This window comes from Cryptomeria japonica, chromosome 10 (genome assembly GCF_030272615.1).
Source record: "Cryptomeria japonica chromosome 10, Sugi_1.0, whole genome shotgun sequence".
In the NCBI taxonomy this organism is placed as follows: domain Eukaryota; kingdom Viridiplantae; phylum Streptophyta; class Pinopsida; order Cupressales; family Cupressaceae; genus Cryptomeria; species Cryptomeria japonica.
Window position 1 is genome coordinate 181,987,678 of NC_081414.1, and position 16,664 is coordinate 182,004,341.

Consider the following 16,664-nt stretch of genomic DNA (forward strand, 5'->3'; position numbering starts at 1 on the left):
ATTAATATCACAGAAAAAATTGCCTAAAATCCATATACAGCATTGTTTATACTTAAATCATCATGAAATAAAGCATACTGCTGATCAGTATGAAACCAACGGTCAGATTCAAATTCTAGAAGAGGGACATCGTTTTAATGCATAATTCTAACTCTTGACGGTCAAATTAAACTTCTCATAGAGTGGTCTCGTTTTTCTTGTTTAAATAGAGGCTATCTATGCATTCTCCTGGCTTAACTGTATTGCTTTGTATTGGATAAAAACTCCAGCATTTTACTACAATGAATAGCCTTGTGGGATGGAGAGCCTGTGCAGTAGTGTGCATGTGGTGGGTGTTTCTTGTAGGAGCTCAGGAAGAAATAAAAGTACTGAATAGGAGTGGGTTTCCACATGGGTTCATATTCGGTGCAGCCTCTGCTTCATATCAGTATGAAGGCGCTGCTAGGGAAGGAGGAAGAAGCCCAAGCATCTGGGATACTTTCTCCCATATCCCAGGTTAACTTTTGCTCTTCTATACATACAATTATCTTTTTATCCATTTCTATCTATTTATTTGCTCTCTTGCAATCTATGTCCGAAAGCTTATTGTAAATGAAACTATGTGCAGGGACAATCGCTGATGGGAGCAATGGGGATGTTGCTGTGGACCAATATCATCGCTATAAGGTGTCGTGCTTATAACATTTGATTCGAATCATATATTTCTCAGATCTATGAATGTACCTTTACCATTTCTTGCCATCTGAATGCATTTTGTGTTGAACTATATTAAAGAGGGATAGTGTAATTTACAGGAGGATGTGAAACTGATGAAGGACATGGGCATGGATGCATATAGGTTTTCTATTTCTTGGTCACGGATACTACCATGTGAGCCATATGTTTTCTTTTTCTAGAGAAATATAGCTAGCGTTTAGGTATTCTATTTCTTGGTCTCCTAAATTGAGTTTTCTTGCGAGAAAGATGGGTCGATCAAAGGTGGAATAAACAAAATTGGAGTGGCGTACTACAATAACCTTATTAACGAACTCCTAAAACATGGTAAAGTGTTTCTCTTTTACTAATATCGATGTGGAAATCACTGCAATACTGTTAAGTGTTGGAAGTGGAAAACACTCTGAGAGGGGGGGGTGAATCAGAGTGTTACAAAAATTTTACAAGTTAAACTTTATGGACCTTGACAATTTTAATTCACAGTGTGAACAGATGGCTGAAACTTAACACTTTGAAGGAATACATTAATGCAGCTTAAAGTATACCATTGAACCAACTAAAACATCTAATTTAGACCTTGTTTAACAAAATGGTATTAAGATATTACACAAACTTGAAACATTAAAATACTTTCAATATTGCATTACATACATTCAACTAAACAGAGTATGAGATAAAGAGGACTAAAATATGATGTATCAGAGCATACACTAGTAAACAGAATGAAACACGACAATGCAACATAACACAATATTTTGCATGAGTGGAAAACCCTCTTGGGGTAGAAAAACCACTCGGAAGATCCCTTTTATTAATTCAACAAGAGCACCAACTCAGTTCACATGTTTTAGAAACCACAAGGCCTCAAGGAGCACCAACCCCTCTTCTTATCAATGTATCTTTCAACTCGAGCTACAACCACTGGTGATTTTATGCATGCATTTTATTCTTGCAGTCACAAAACCATCAGGGATTTGAGCGAGAATATTTTATCAGTCTGTACATATGAAAATTTTGCAATAATATTCTTCAACACTATCCAATCTCTGAAAATATGGTTTCAAATCAATAAAATCTCATATACTCTGAACAGTATGATTTCAAATCAACAAACCCTGAACAATACGATTTCAAATCAAATAAAACCTCAAATACTCTGTACTGTATGATTTCAAATCAATAAACACTGAATAATATGGTTTCAATTCAATGAAGCCTCATATACTCTGTAACAAAAACAGAGTATTGATTCTCAAGAAACCCTTGGCTGGTTCTGTTAAACTACGGCACTGTTTAACGCTTCCACTTTGTTCACACTCAAAACACGGCACTGTATTTCTCTGTTTTAATGTTAGAACTTTGTTCACACTCAAACTATGGCACTGTGTTTCTCCGTTTTTCTTCTCACAGACTGATTTGTCAAACTGTTTTTATGCACACACAGAAAGAATCCCGTTTTCATCTTAAATAACCCGTTAACTTACAAGATTTGTAAACTGAAAAACAAATAACTGATTCTAACTGTGCAACGGAAGACATTTTAATTTCCCAGTCATGAAAAACAAAAATAAAGCACAACCACTTCCTTATTTTTATTTTGCATAACTGAAAAATTCGAACCAAGGTAAACAGAATCTCTTAAATCATGTGTTTCAAGAACCATACCTGTTAAATGCAAACTGAACAAATAAACTAACCAGTCAACCGCTAATCTCTTGAATGAAACCATTGTTCGCACCATTCTCTGTAACTGATTCGAGCTCTGTAGCTCCAACGGCACTGTGACTCACACGGCGTTAGGGTTTGACGGACTCCAAAACAAAACAAATGAAACGCCAAATGCAACTTCCAAGAAAAACATTAACTTGTTCGATACAATAAGTATCATGAGGAATATGCCCTTTAAACCGTAGCCATATTAACCAAAGATGTCATTAACATTAATGCAAAGTCAGAGCTATCGTGTCACCAACATGGCTCCAAAGAACATGTTTTAAACACTTAACACGTCAGCCAAGTCAGTATGTCCGTGTATGCCAACACATCATCTTTTTTCTTTCTTGTCATCGAGGACAAAAGTACCAAAGAGCAACAAACTCCCCCTTTGTCCTTGATGGCAAAAAAAAAAGGAAAAAACTTAAACAATTATTGCCACGAAAAATGCCATCATCTGAAAGGATCAAAAACAATGCAAGAAATTCCACTGTCAACAAATGCAATATACATCACCACTGAACTTTGTCGTATAAAAAAAAACATTCTCTGAACTTGCAATTCTGTAAATAATGAACTCCCAATCTGAATCAAACAAGAATACTGAACTGAAATACCCAAAATGCTTGTGCCACAGTAATGAAATTCCAATGCCTGAAAAGTCAATTGTCACTGTAATATCACTGTAATGCCAATGAAATGCCAATAACATGCCAAGTCTGTAATGTCAATCAAAAAGAATACCAATATGTGAAATGCCAATATCTGTGAAATGCCAATATCCAATGTCACTGTCAGAAATGAAATACTAGAGTGAATACCAATATGCCAATATCTGTGAAATGCCAATATCCAATGTCACAATATCCAATCTATCACTGTATACTGTCAAAAATGAAAAATTTATCACTGTATACTGTCAAACATGAAATACTGTCACTGTATACTGATGTTACTCACTGTTGCAAAAGAAATGAATTAATACCAATCTGTACAATCTGTCACTGTAAAAACAAATACCAAATTCTCCCCCTTTTTTTTTTTTTTTTTCAATACAAGGACAAAAGGAAAGAAGAGAGCAACAGAGCAACACTCCCCCTCAAAGTATGCTTTAGGTGAAGACAAGAGCAGATTGAGAAAATACTCCCAATCTATCCCTTAACCGTTCAAAAACTTCTTTAGATAAGGCTTTTGTAAAAATGTCAGCAACTTGGGCTTGTGAAGGAACAAACAACAATTGAAACTCATTAGCCAACACCTGATCTCGTAAAAAATGAAGTTTAATGGCAACATGTTTAGTACGAGAGTGCATAATAGGATTTTTTGAAAGATCAATTGCACTAGTATTGTCACAATAGATTGAAATGGGCTTAATAGTAGAAATACCCATATCAGTAATTTGATGAGACATCCATATCAGTTGTGTGCAACATGCAGTGGCTGCTATGTATTCTGACTCTGCGGTGGATAGAGTGACACAATCTTGTTTTTTACTGTGCCAAGCAACAAGACAATCACCAAGAAAGAAGGCAGCTCCACTGGTGCTTTTACGATCATCTAGACAACCAGCCCAATCAGAATCAGTGAAACCCACAAGAGTGAAGTCATTATTGCGAGGATACCAAAGACCATAATCTAGTGTGCCTTGAACATATCTAAAGATTCGTTTTACAGCATTCAAATGAGATTGTTTAGGTGCAGATTGAAAGCGAGAGACTAGACATACTGCAAACATTAAATCTGGTCGAGATGCAGTTAAATATAATAGACTTCCTATCATTGACCTGTACTCAGATTGATTTACTACAGGTGAGTCATCTGATTTGATCAATTTACAGCCTGTTTCCATTGGAGTGCTGACTGGTTTACAATCTGTCATATTAAATTTTCTAATCATCTCTTTGGCATATTTAGTTTGTGACAAGAAGATACCTTGCTGAAGTTGTAACACTTGAAGACCAAGAAAGAAATTCAGTTCCCCAAACATAGACATTTCAAACTCAGATTCCATGATTTTAGAGAACTTTTTGGATAAAGAGTCATTATTACAGCCAAAAATGATATCATCTACATATATTACAACCACTAGGACATCATTACCTTCAAGTTTAACATATAAGTTGCTATCTACAGCACCTCTAGTGAAACCATTTGCTTTAAGATGATTATCCAGTCTAGAGTACCAAGCTCTTGGAGCCTGTTTAAGACCATAGAGTGCTTTCTTTAATCTGTATACACAATCAGATTTGCCTGCAATTTCAAAACCTTCCGGCTGTTCCATATACACTTCTTCATCAAGATAACCATTCAGAAAGGCAGTTTTGACATCCATCTGATAAACTTTAAATTTTTTATAGCAAGAGTATGCAAGAAAAATTCTGATTGATTCTAATCTAGCTACTGGTGCGAATGTTTCTCCAAAATCTATTCCTTCCTGCTGAGCATAACCTTTACACACAAAACGAGCTTTATTTCTAACAACCTTCCCAGATTCATCAAGCTTATTTCTAAAAATCCATTTGCCTCCTATCACATTCTTGTCATCTGGCCTAGGTACTAATTCCCAAGTTTGGTTTTTCTCTATTTGACTGATTTCATCTTTCATTGCATTTAACCAACATTCATCAGATAAAGCATCAGAAACATTTTTGGGTTCAAAATCAGTTATCAAACAAAAATGTTCAGCCAATTGAGCTTGTTCAGTTGTTTTTGCCCTTCTCCTAGTCAAAATACCTGCATCTATATTACCAATAACTTGACTTTGAGGATGTCTCTTTGTTATAATTTTTGAGGGTGTATAATGAAGAGTACCTGTCTCTGCATTTGAATTCTCTGTATTTTCTTCATCAGAACTTGATGAATCATTTTTCTTTTCTGTTTCTGCAGGTTTAGGAACTTGATCAACCTTTGTTAAAGTAATTTCCTCTTCCTCAATATCCTGCAAATCATTACTTAACAAAAATTGTTCATCAAACCTTACATTTATTGTTTCAACAATTTTATTCAGTCTATTATTGAAACATCTATAGGCTTTGCTGTGAGTAGAGTATCCAAGAAAGATACCCTCATCAGTTTTAGCCTCAAAATTTCCTAGATTTTCTTCATCTCTTTTTAGATAACATTTGGCACCAAAAATCTTGAAATATTTGATAGAAGCAGCTTTTCCATACCAAAGTTCATAAGGAGTAAAGGTAGATTTTACCCTGATTTGAACACGATTCAAAATGTAAACAGCTGTGTGTACAGCTTCTTTCCAATATCTGTCTGGTAGATTTGCCTCATTAAGCATTGTGCGAGCCATTTCTTTGACTGTTCTATTTTTTCTCTCAACTACTCCATTCTGTTGAGGTGTACGAGTAGCAGCATATTGTCTCTTAATACCATGTCTTTCACAGTAATCAATGAATTCTTGTGAAGTGAATTCACCACCCTTGTCTGATCTCAAGCATTTCAACTTTAGATCAGATTCTCGTTCAACCATTTTTCTGAAAATCTTAAACCTATCAAATGCTTCAGATTTGTGTTTAAGGAAAGTGACCCATACCATTCTGGTATAGTCATCAACAAAAAGCATAAAATATTTTTCACCATTTATAGACTGTGTCCTTGTAGGACCACATAAGTCTGTGTGAACAAGCTGTAATGGTCTAGTAGAAGAATGTTCTTTAGGTTTGAAAGACACTTTTGTTTGCTTTCCTTTCAAACATGCTTTACAAACTGAATTGAATGGTTTATTCAAAATAGGCAAACCTCTAACATTCTGATTTTTACTGATTCTAACCAGATTGTCAAAATTTATATGTCCTAGGCGTTTATGCCATAACCAATTTTCTTCTATTTGACCCATAAGACAAATGCCTTCATTGTTCTCATAGTCAGTGGAATCAAGAAGACTATAGACATTGCCAATTGTTCTCAAACTAGCAGCAACAGTTTTACCAGATTTATTTTTGATAGTACAGTCTTGAGAGCTAAAAGATACACTGTAACCACTATCACAAATTTGACTGACACTCAATAAATTGTGCTTTAACCCTTCAACAAAGTACACATCATGAATAGGAGTATCATCATTTAGCAATAATGTACCTTTACCTCGAACATAAGCTCCTGAATTATCCCCAAAGCGTACAAAGCCACCATTAAAGTCTTCAAGATGCAGAAATTTATTTCTATCTCCTGTCATATGGTGTGAACAGCCACTGTCCAACACCCATAAAGATTTCTTATTTGAGAAAAATGCAGTTTGCACTATCATTGATTGCTCAATACCAGTTACAAACTTAGGTTTCCATATTTTATTAGGACTTGCCTTTGTTTTGCACTGTATAGTAGTATGCCCAAAAGTGTTACACTTATTACACTTTACTGTTTTTGGAAAGTCATATCCTTGATTGTACCCAACCATAGGAGATCTTTGCTGCAGAAATCTGCAAGTATTAACCTTATGACCAAACCTATTGCAATAGAAACAATATCCATAAAAGAAGCCAAACCTAAAAGGTTTTGTTCTGTTATAAGACTGAAATGATTTTCTAGTTGTAGGCTTAGTGTTCTGTCTTGATGATTCAGCTTTATCAAACCCTAAACCAGCCAAATCTTTATGCAATTTTTGCTTGCTCAAGATATCATTTAGATGTATTGTACTTTCATACTGTTCAATTTGTTTTTGAAGTTTTGTGGACTGTTGTTCTAATGTTTCAATTTTCTTTTCTCTTTCTTCAAGAAGGGACTTCAAGTTTGAAGTCACTAAATTTGCATCATTTAACTCAACTTGTAAAATCTGATTTGAATTTTCATGTGAGGCTGCAAGTTTCTTTAACCTCTTTATTTCTTTTAAGGCACACAGCAATTCTCCTTCAAGATCTATTTCTCCTTGATCTAGATCTTCAAATTCATTTTCTGTTTTGCTAGTTACATCTTCTAATTCTGCCATAAATAGAGTTTCATCACCTTCACAAGGTGAATCATCTGATTCATTTCCAGAGTCTTCTTTAGTAAAAAGACTCTTCTTTTTCTTGAAGGTATTAAATCTCCTTTTAGGATTCCACATTTTCTTTTTGTAGAATTTTTCTGGTTTTTCCTCTTCGCTGTTTTGATCACTTAGAGGACATTGAGCAGCAAAGTGTCCAGCTTTGCCACAATTAAAGCACTTAAAAGGTAATTTGCCCTTATATTTCTTTTTTAGTTTTCTAACAAAAAGGGCTTCTATAGCATCTGAAAGTTCAGAGTCACTATCAGGTTCTTCTTTCTTTTCTACTTTAAAAGCTGTTTCTTTTGAAGAAGAAGGATTATTACCTATCCTCATCTCATAGGCAGTAAGAATGCTTTGAAGATTATCAAGTGTCATGGTAGAAAAACTTTTCTTTTCTTCTAAGGTTGAAACCTTAGTTTCAAACTTGGGTAACAAGGTTCTAATCACTTTATTGACAACCTCCTTTTCTTCAACATCTTCACCAAGACCCTTTCTGGAATTAACTATTTCATCAACTCTAAGAAAATAACTTGCTACTGTTTCATCTTCTTTCATTCTTAAGGATTCAAATTGATTTTTGAGTGTAAGGATTTTAGACTCCTTAACCTTAGCATCCCCTTGATAAATGGTTTCAAGTTTTTTCCAAATATCATAAGCAGAAGAACAATGCATGACTTTAACAAAAACATCTTTAGTGAGACCACATAAGAGAGCATGCTTAGCTCTGGCATTTAACTCATACTTAGTTTTATCATCAGGATCAGTAGGAATAATAGAAGGAACTGTATATTTTGTGATCACAATATTCCACACATTAAGATCAACTGAAATGAGATAAGTTTCCATCCTAATTTTCCAGAACACATAATCAGTTCCATCAAAAAGAGGAGCTCTTGAAAGTGAAGCACCTTCCTGAGTTTGAGCCATAAAACAAACTTCCAAGTGACCAGGAACAATCCCTAGGACAGACCTATATGAGGGACCCTATGCTCTGATACCACTTGTTGGAAGTGGAAAACACTCTGAGAGGGGGGGGTGAATCAGAGTGTTACAAAAATTTTACAAGTTAAACTTTATGGACCTTGACAATTTTAATTCACAGTGTGAACAGATGGCTGAAACTTAACACTTTGAAGGAATACATTAATGCAGCTTAAAGTATACCATTGAACCAACTAAAACATCTAATTTAGACCTTGTTTAACAAAATGGTATTAAGATATTACACAAACTTGAAACATTAAAATACTTTCAATATTGCATTACATACATTCAACTAAACAGAGTATGAGATAAAGAGGACTAAAATATGATGTATCAGAGCATACACTAGTAAACAGAATGAAACACGACAATGCAACATAACACAATATTTTGCATGAGTGGAAAACCCTCTTGGGGTAGAAAAACCACTCGGAAGATCCCTTTTATTAATTCAACAAGAGCACCAACTCAGTTCACATGTTTTAGAAACCACAAGGCCTCAAGGAGCACCAACCCCTCTTCTTATCAATGTATCTTTCAACTCGAGCTACAACCACTGGTGATTTTATGCATGCATTTTATTCTTGCAGTCACAAAACCATCAGGGATTTGAGCGAGAATATTTTATCAGTCTGTACATATGAAAATTTTGCAATAATATTCTTCAACACTATCCAATCTCTGAAAATATGGTTTCAAATCAATAAAATCTCATATACTCTGAACAGTATGATTTCAAATCAACAAACCCTGAACAATACGATTTCAAATCAAATAAAACCTCAAATACTCTGTACTGTATGATTTCAAATCAATAAACACTGAATAATATGGTTTCAATTCAATGAAGCCTCATATACTCTGTAACAAAAACAGAGTATTGATTCTCAAGAAACCCTTGGCTGGTTCTGTTAAACTACGGCACTGTTTAACGCTTCCACTTTGTTCACACTCAAAACACGGCACTGTATTTCTCTGTTTTAATGTTAGAACTTTGTTCACACTCAAACTATGGCACTGTGTTTCTCCGTTTTTCTTCTCACAGACTGATTTGTCAAACTGTTTTTATGCACACACAGAAAGAATCCCGTTTTCATCTTAAATAACCCGTTAACTTACAAGATTTGCAAACTGAAAAACAAATAACTGATTCTAACTGTGCAACGGAAGACATTTTAATTTCCCAGTCATGAAAAACAAAAATAAAGCACAACCACTTCCTTATTTTTATTTTGCATAACTGAAAAATTCGAACCAAGGTAAACAGAATCTCTTAAATCATGTGTTTCAAGAACCATACCTGTTAAATGCAAACTGAACAAATAAACTAACCAGTCAACCGCTAATCTCTTGAATGAAACCATTGTTCGCACCATTCTCTGTAACTGATTCGAGCTCTGTAGCTCCAACGGCACTGTGACTCACACGGCGTTAGGGTTTGACGGACTCCAAAACAAAACAAATGAAACGCCAAATGCAACTTCCAAGAAAAACATTAACTTGTTCGATACAATAAGTATCATGAGGAATATGCCCTTTAAACCGTAGCCATATTAACCAAAGATGTCATTAACATTAATGCAAAGTCAGAGCTATCGTGTCACCAACATGGCTCCAAAGAACATGTTTTAAACACTTAACACGTCAGCCAAGTCAGTATGTCCGTGTATGCCAACACATCATCTTTTTTCTTTCTTGTCATCGAGGACAAAAGTACCAAAGAGCAACAGTTAAGGTGGTAACCAACTCCTGTCTGTAGATATCAAGCCTTTTGTGACTCTCTTCCATTGGGACCTTCCGCAAGCTCTGGAGGACAAGTATGGAGGTTTTCTCAGCGAGAATATTGTGTATGTAACCCTTCCAAATCATTGAATCCTTGATGCATTACCCACTCGTTTCATTGATTACCCATTTTCCGTGCATAAGGAGATCTGTGATCTGATATATGCAGGCAAGATTTTGAAGCTTACAGTGAATTGTGCTTTCAAGAGTTTGGCGATCGAGTGAAGCACTGGATTACATTAAACGAACCTTATAACTACGCTTATGGAGGATATGACGTTGGGCTAACTCCACCCGGCCGCCATTCCTCTTCCAATGGAAGTTCGAGCACAGGAAATTCTGCAACAGAGCCATATATTGTGACGCATAATCTTCTTCTTTCTCATGCAGCTGCTGTGCGTGTTTATAAGACCAAGTATCAGGTTAGCCACCTTTTAGCCCCAAATTTTCTTGTTCTGCATACAACGGTCAAAATGCCAATCTTCCATTTTTTTTGTGTAGGCGGCACAGAAGGGATTGATCGGAATTACACTAGTAAGCCACTGGTTTCTTCGCTATTCAAAATCACATTCGGACCAGAAAGCCGCCCAAAGGGCCATAGATTTTATGTTTGGTTGGTAAGTAAACGATTTTCTGAAAACTGTCTACTTATGCCCATTTTAGTTACCCGTTCGTATGAATTTGATTGGCTGGGTAAATTTACAGGTATATGGATCCAATTACAAAAGGGAGATACCCCTCAACCATGAGACAGCTTGTTGGCGAGCGGCTACCCAAATTTACTGTCCATCAATCTGCCATTGTGAAAGGTTCATTTGATTTTCTGGGCTTAAATTATTACACAGCTCTCTATGCTGCTGATGTTTTAACAGCTCCGAATCCCCTTAACACAAGCTTCACATTGGACTCTCAAACTAATCAAACAGGTACACATCTTTGATTTCTTCTTCCAAAGGGCATGAATTGACGTGATCTAGCAATACTTTATAAAAATTGAACTTAACCTCTGACATGATTTGCTATCGAAATGTGATCAGCTGAGAGAAATGGTATGCTCATCGGACCACAGGCAGGATCGAGTTGGCTTCACGTGTATCCACGTGGTATAAGGGACCTGTTGAAGTATATTAAATACAGATATGACAATCCACTCATTTTCATCACAGAGAATGGTAAAACATTTTATAGTGAATTTAACTATTTTCACTGGACAGTCATTAAAATTTTGGCTATCCCTATACATGGTGCAATAATAAATTTGTTGTTGCTTGTATTTTTTATTAATATATTTTTGTTATAGAAGTAGATTTACTTTGTATAATATCAAAGTTTATCCTTTCAATTAAAAAAATTGAGTATATTTTTATAGGTATTGATGAAAAAAATGATGATACATTGTCATTGGCACAAGCTCTTAATGATACTTGGAGAATCGATTATCACTCCAAACATTTATCATTTGTTCAACAAGCAATAAGGTATTTTTTGTTAAAAAAAATGTTTTTGTTTTTTGCTTTTTAGCTTTTATATACTAGAATATTGTGATGGTTGAATTGCAGGGATGGATCAAACATACAAGGTTACTTTGCATGGTCTTTGTTAGACAACTTTGAGTGGGTAAATGGCTATACTGTTCGGTTTGGTCTTCATTACATAGATTATAAGAATAACTTAAATCGATATCCAAAAGCATCAGTTTATTGGTTTCAGACATTCTTGAAATGAATAAAATATAAAGGTTGCACTTTGTATATCAACAATCAGAGCTATGCCACAACTAAAGTCCTTGTCAAGCATTGCAATGAAAATATGCAAAAGTTGCAATGTACGTAGTTTTCTATGGAATGTTTCCTTTTCTCTAAATTTTTCAATCAAGACTTTGATTTGCAAAATAAAATAAAATAATCAATTATCTATTTAAATATTTATTTATTTTTATGTGTATATCTATCAAAAACTTCTTGTACTTATATTTTCACATATTCTATTCTCAATTATTTCTCTACATATTTAATTTGTTTCTAAAGTGTTGACGAAGATGTTTTTGTACTTTATGGTAGCATGCGAATGCAAAGACGAGTTAAGAAGTTATGGTTAACGTAAATTGGATTTTTGTTTTGGTTTCATGTAGGAAGACTTGGTATCATGAATGGATATATCAGTGGTTGTATACAATAGTTTTCTAGTTTAATTTTTTTATTTTAATACTAGTGAAAGTAATATATAAATAATAAAATCAAATTAATTTATACACTAAATGCTTGAATGCCCCCTTGATTTTATGTATAATAAATTTCATCTTTAGTTTTCAGTTTCAATGGACGAAAGGTAGAGGGTAAATGCATCTAATAATCTAATAATTTGAAGGCTTTGAACCCATGAAATGTGTAATAGATAAATTTGATAAATCGGATATGACAATGTTAATAATCACTTCTTTTGGAGTTCTTGTTTCTTCATTATTTCTAATATTCTTTTAGGTATGGGAAAATGTTATATGATGACAAGTAGGATGAGAACTCCAAAAACAAGTAGGATATAAATGACCAATTTTTAAAAAACTTTACGGTTGCAAACCTTGAGGTATTCCACCACAACAAGATTGTCATCATGGTGTGGACCTCGAGATCAGTTTTGTTAGAATGGCACTTTTACAAATAATAATTTTCACCCTTCCAGCTTAGGGATTTCATTTCTTACCGTAACTCTCTCCTTGTCTATGTTTCACCCTCTATTTCATCTCCTAATAATATCCCTCTATGATGAGTCCCTCTCAGTCCAAATCTACAGCCTATAAATGGTTGGCATGATCAAAGATTGGATGGATATACAAATGACGTAACTATTAATGGTAAGCTAAAATGTTTTGTGGGAGGAAAAGGAGAGCCTAGCGGAATCACAAGGAGATTTTGACAAAATGGGTTCACAAAAAGCGAAAAACAATTTGGTCATCTAGGAGACACTAGTCCTTGCTAATGTGGGTAGGTCTAATGATGAGGTTGTTTTAAAAGTAACCTTTTGATAAGGTCTCCTTGAAACCCAGATATTTGAACTCCAAAATAGGGCCTTGACTAGTTAGTTTTATAGCTATAACCTTGAAATTTCTAAATTATCCTTATGGGTTCGAAGTTCTTGGTCTAATATCCTTGAACTTTTTTTCCTCGATGGTGGTGAGGAGATTTTAATTGCAATATTTTTTGATAAGAAAGATAGAGATCTAGTTCATAGATCTATGTCATGGTTCTTAGATTCATTTTCTTGTTCACACAAGGATGGATGCCAAATTTTGATCCTACCAGGGTGTCTATGAAGTTTGTTCCTTTCTCAGTCATGTTACCCACTCTTCCTTTGGAATATCAAGATCTTCATACTGTGCAAACCCTTGCTAATCAAATGGGTATTTTCTGAAGCATGATTTTAAACTATTTCAACATACTAGTCTTCATGTTAGGGTTTTTGTCTTACTAGATCTGACTAAATCTTTTCCAACCAATATTTTAATTCAATCTCAATTTGTATCCTGCCTACAAAACATTGTTATTGAAGATCCATCTATGGTAGTCTCCCATCATAATCAATTGTGTTATTTCACTTCTGATTTCTTAACGATGGGAAATGTTGATATCAGGGATCATGAAGATCTAGTTTCCAATACAAAAGTATGCTCTTTTGCAAGGACCCAAGAGAGCTTCCTCTTCTCTGAAAATAACCTCTAGTAGGAGAGATATACTCAAGGTCCACTTCAAAGAAATATATTGTCTCATTCTACAATAGTGGATTTGGTTTCTTGGTCTCCATCTCGTCTACAAACATATGATGTGCCAAGTAATAAGGTGTTAGAAGTGAGCTATGGCAAAAAGAGGTCTTCTTTTTGAATTGATGTTTCTATCCAAATATCACATGTTTTTTTAGGGGTTTTCTTACCCTTGTTAGTGTTCTCAACATCCTTTCCAATTAGTTCTATTGATAAAAAAAATCATGTAATGGAATGCTTTAAGGGAGCTAGTTTTCAGAGGGAGAAATTAATGACTCTTCCATGTTATATTCTACAATCTCCCTTGAATACACACATGTTGGAGAGTTTTGAGAAAACAATTCTTAGCTATGAGGAAGATTCTAGACAAGCATTATGTTAATTCTTTTCAAACTTTAAAAAAGCTACTTTTTTGTTTCGGATCCTGATTCTATTATTGATGAAATGGTTATAAAAGTGTGTATTCAAAAAATAAAGCAGATTGAACATGAATTTTTGGGAGAAGAGGATTAACAAATTTTTAAAGAGGATTACCTCATGGGTAATGATCAATCAGTATAGGAAGAGGAATTTCTACATCAGATTTATGGAGGGAGGAATGTGTTGAATTTTTTGTAAAAATTGATAAGGTGATGAGTTCATCTCCATTGGTTAGAGAATCCGAGTCTCTTCAACTTGAAATTTATCTTTAGGATTTAGGTTTAGACTCTACTCGGCTAGATATACACCAAAAACCTTTATCCCCCCATAAACAGACATCTATGTCAAGGTAGCCAAAGAGTAAATGAGATGAATTTTCTAGGAGCAAAAAATTAAAGGTAGAAATTAAAGGAGGTAATTAGACTACATTATACAATAAAATGGGACTGTGGAGAGTATGTTGTTCTCCACGTTATCCATAAAAATTATAAGTTGGAATGGTAGGGTCTTAAATACCCCTAACAAAACATGCCTTCAAAAGGCTCGCGTGGATTCTTGTCGGGTAGATTTAGTAATGTTGCAATAGACTGGATTTTTAGATTGAGAAAGCTCTCAATTGTTCAACGCTTGTAAAAATGGAGGTATATTGAAAATTCATATTTGGGGGCTTCAAGAGGGCTTCCCAATATTTTTAAGTGTAAAAAATATTCAACTTCATAAAATACAATCTAAGGATAACTATATGTTGGCAATCTGGCACTAAGTTGTCATTGATGTCAACCGGTTTGGCAAGGTCACCGGTAAGTTAGAAGTTGTGACATATATGATGGTGATACAAGTGAGAGTGAGTAGAAAGAAGGAAGGCTACCGGTACAAATGACTCAGGTTAGCTACAGGTAAAGAAGGCTTATCGGTAAGGCATAAACCGAAAAGAAGGCACATCAACTAATGGACGACTGGTGAACAGAATCAAAAGAATGGTTGATGGTCATACCGGTGAGATAAGCTAAATCGATAGTCAACCTGGTTCGACAGAGTATGTCAAACTGATATACGAATCCAAGCAAAGGAGGATGTCGACAAGCATGACAATTGGATGCTAGGTGGAGGTATTGCACACATCAGTGGAGTGTGCATCGATGTAAAAATCTGCATGCAGGTTGGCTGTAATGAGGAACCTGCAAGTCACAGACGATGCCAGAAGATTGCGTTTCGAGGAAGGCTAGCTGGAAAAGAAATCACACTGATCTTGAAAGAACATTTGATTTTTGTACCTCATAGGTGAAGGAAACAGCAAAGCCATTAATGGCAAGTGACGGAGAAAAGTAGAAAAGGATGGTGTAGACCTCCAGATTTAGAAAACGCACATTGGAATGCAAAGTTTGGCTGGAGATTGATCGTTGTCATAAAGATCACATCTTGAAAAGCGGATTGAATAAATGGGGATTTGGATTGAGTTGGAAAAGGAAAACCTAACATGGCAGTGTTTGAATGCATTCTTGGCGGGAATCTATGATTATAAATATACAAGCTCAAAATAGAAAAGATGGATGCTTGTAGAGAAGAAAAAGAGAAAAGAGAGCTTAAGTGCAGAGCAGGATCATTTTGCCTTAGAATTTATTCTAAGAAATCTACAGAGTGAGTGAGAAAGTAGACTGGTGAGAGGGTTTTACTGGCAGTGATTGAGTACCAGTATAACTGTAGAAGGTGCAACAATTAAGCAAACTGGTGAGGTGTGTTAGAGCAAGACAACATCCAAGTGTGACACAGTAAGTTGTGAGACTATGTGAGAGAGAGAGAGAGAGAGAGAGAGAGAGAGAGAGAGAGAGAAGAGAGGCCAAGAATTAGAGAGAGTGATCTCACAACTGGTAGTGTGAGATCTAGTGGAGAAGAAAAGACTGTCAACTGGCAGTAAGCCATTTGATCAAGAGTAGCAAAATTCATTTGCAACAAGAAGCCTTAACTATGTCTAAATTATTTTTCAATATATACATCACCAAGTTGGAGCTTGGTGCAAGGGTTGGTGCTCCTTGGGTTGGTCCCCTGAAACAAAAGGGCTTGGTGCTCTTTGGAAAGTTGCCTTAAATCTTTGTAATCCAATGTTTTACTTGTGAGGCTCGATTGGAGCAATAGTCTCCAACAACATTTCTCAGTTAGGTTTTTCCCATATTGGGTTTTCCTCATATATCTGGTGTTGTGGGTTGCATTTATGTGATTTTTCTCTTTGGTTTCCTTTTTTGCTTTACTGGTTTGATTGTTTGGTGCTTAAGATAATAACTGGTACTCTTAAGTTATTTTAAAAGTAAAAGAGTTTAGGAACCA

The 16,664-nt window shown here is 35.1% G+C and overlaps 1 protein-coding gene across 1 annotated transcript; it reads left to right on the forward strand.

Moving 5' to 3' along the window:
* Positions 1 to 271: 271 nt before the first annotated feature.
* On the forward strand, positions 272 to 11,947 carry LOC131859575 (beta-glucosidase 12-like). Its single transcript, XM_059213500.1, has 11 exons — positions 272 to 495; positions 608 to 666; positions 795 to 870; positions 964 to 1,041; positions 10,146 to 10,233; positions 10,338 to 10,590; positions 10,670 to 10,785; positions 10,874 to 11,094; positions 11,206 to 11,340; positions 11,538 to 11,646; positions 11,728 to 11,947. Exons 1-11 carry the CDS (start codon positions 282 to 284, stop codon positions 11,891 to 11,893), a joined length of 1,515 nt encoding a protein of 504 aa, XP_059069483.1. The 5' UTR covers positions 272 to 281; the 3' UTR covers positions 11,894 to 11,947.
* The last annotated feature ends 4,717 nt before the right edge of the window (positions 11,948 to 16,664 follow it).